Source organism: Fulmarus glacialis, unplaced genomic scaffold (assembly GCF_000690835.1).
Source record: "Fulmarus glacialis isolate BGI_N327 unplaced genomic scaffold, ASM69083v1 scaffold22058, whole genome shotgun sequence".
NCBI lineage: Eukaryota > Metazoa > Chordata > Aves > Procellariiformes > Procellariidae > Fulmarus > Fulmarus glacialis.
Window position 1 is genome coordinate 4,896 of NW_009229242.1, and position 646 is coordinate 5,541.

At 56.7% G+C, this 646-nt stretch overlaps 1 protein-coding gene across 1 annotated transcript in view; it reads left to right on the forward strand.

The window, feature by feature from the left end:
• WIZ (widely interspaced zinc finger motifs) overlaps window positions 1-418 on the forward strand; it is a gene marked incomplete at both ends in the record, with an annotated part of 4,933 nt that extends 4,515 nt beyond the window's left edge. The window contains one exon of the mRNA XM_009583798.1: window positions 1-418. This exon is cut by the window's left edge and continues 149 nt beyond it. Within this exon, the coding sequence (XP_009582093.1) occupies window positions 1-418 (418 nt within the window).
• Between the last annotated feature and the right edge of the window lie 228 nt (window positions 419-646).

Consider the following 646-nt stretch of genomic DNA (forward strand, 5'->3'; position numbering starts at 1 on the left):
TCTGAGTGGTCGGTCAACGGTTCGCCCATCGACACGCTACGGGAAATCCTCAAGAAGAAATCCAAACCTTGCGTTATCAAGAAGGAACCGCACACCTCCAGCATCGAACCTCCTAAATCTATCGGGGACGAAGGGACGGATCCCAAATCCCCCGGAAAAATCCTGCAGGGAATGGCCCTGCCTCCCCTGGGCGGGCGGACGGGGAAACCCGGCCCCGGCAGTTCCACCTTGAACCGGGAGATCTCCTTGTCGCCTCTCACCAGCAAACCCCAGGGCGGTTTCCTGACGCCCTTGTCTGCCAAACGACCGTTACAGGACGATCGCTTGGGTCCTCACGCCGAAGTCAAGCACAAGGCGTACATCCAGACCGAGCTGCCCTTCAAAACCAAGTCCGTGCACGACAAACCTGCGCACACGTGTAAGTGGGGGATGCGGGATGGGATGGAGAAGCGCGGTGTATCCCCCGGGGATATAGAATCATAAAATCATTAAGGTTGGAAAAGATCTCTAAGATCATCGAGTCCAACCGTTAACCCAACACCACCATGCCCACTAAACCGTGTCCCTGAGCGCCTCATCTACACGTCTTTTAAATACCCCCAGGGATGGGGACTCCACCACTTCCCTGGGCAGCCTGTTCCAAGGC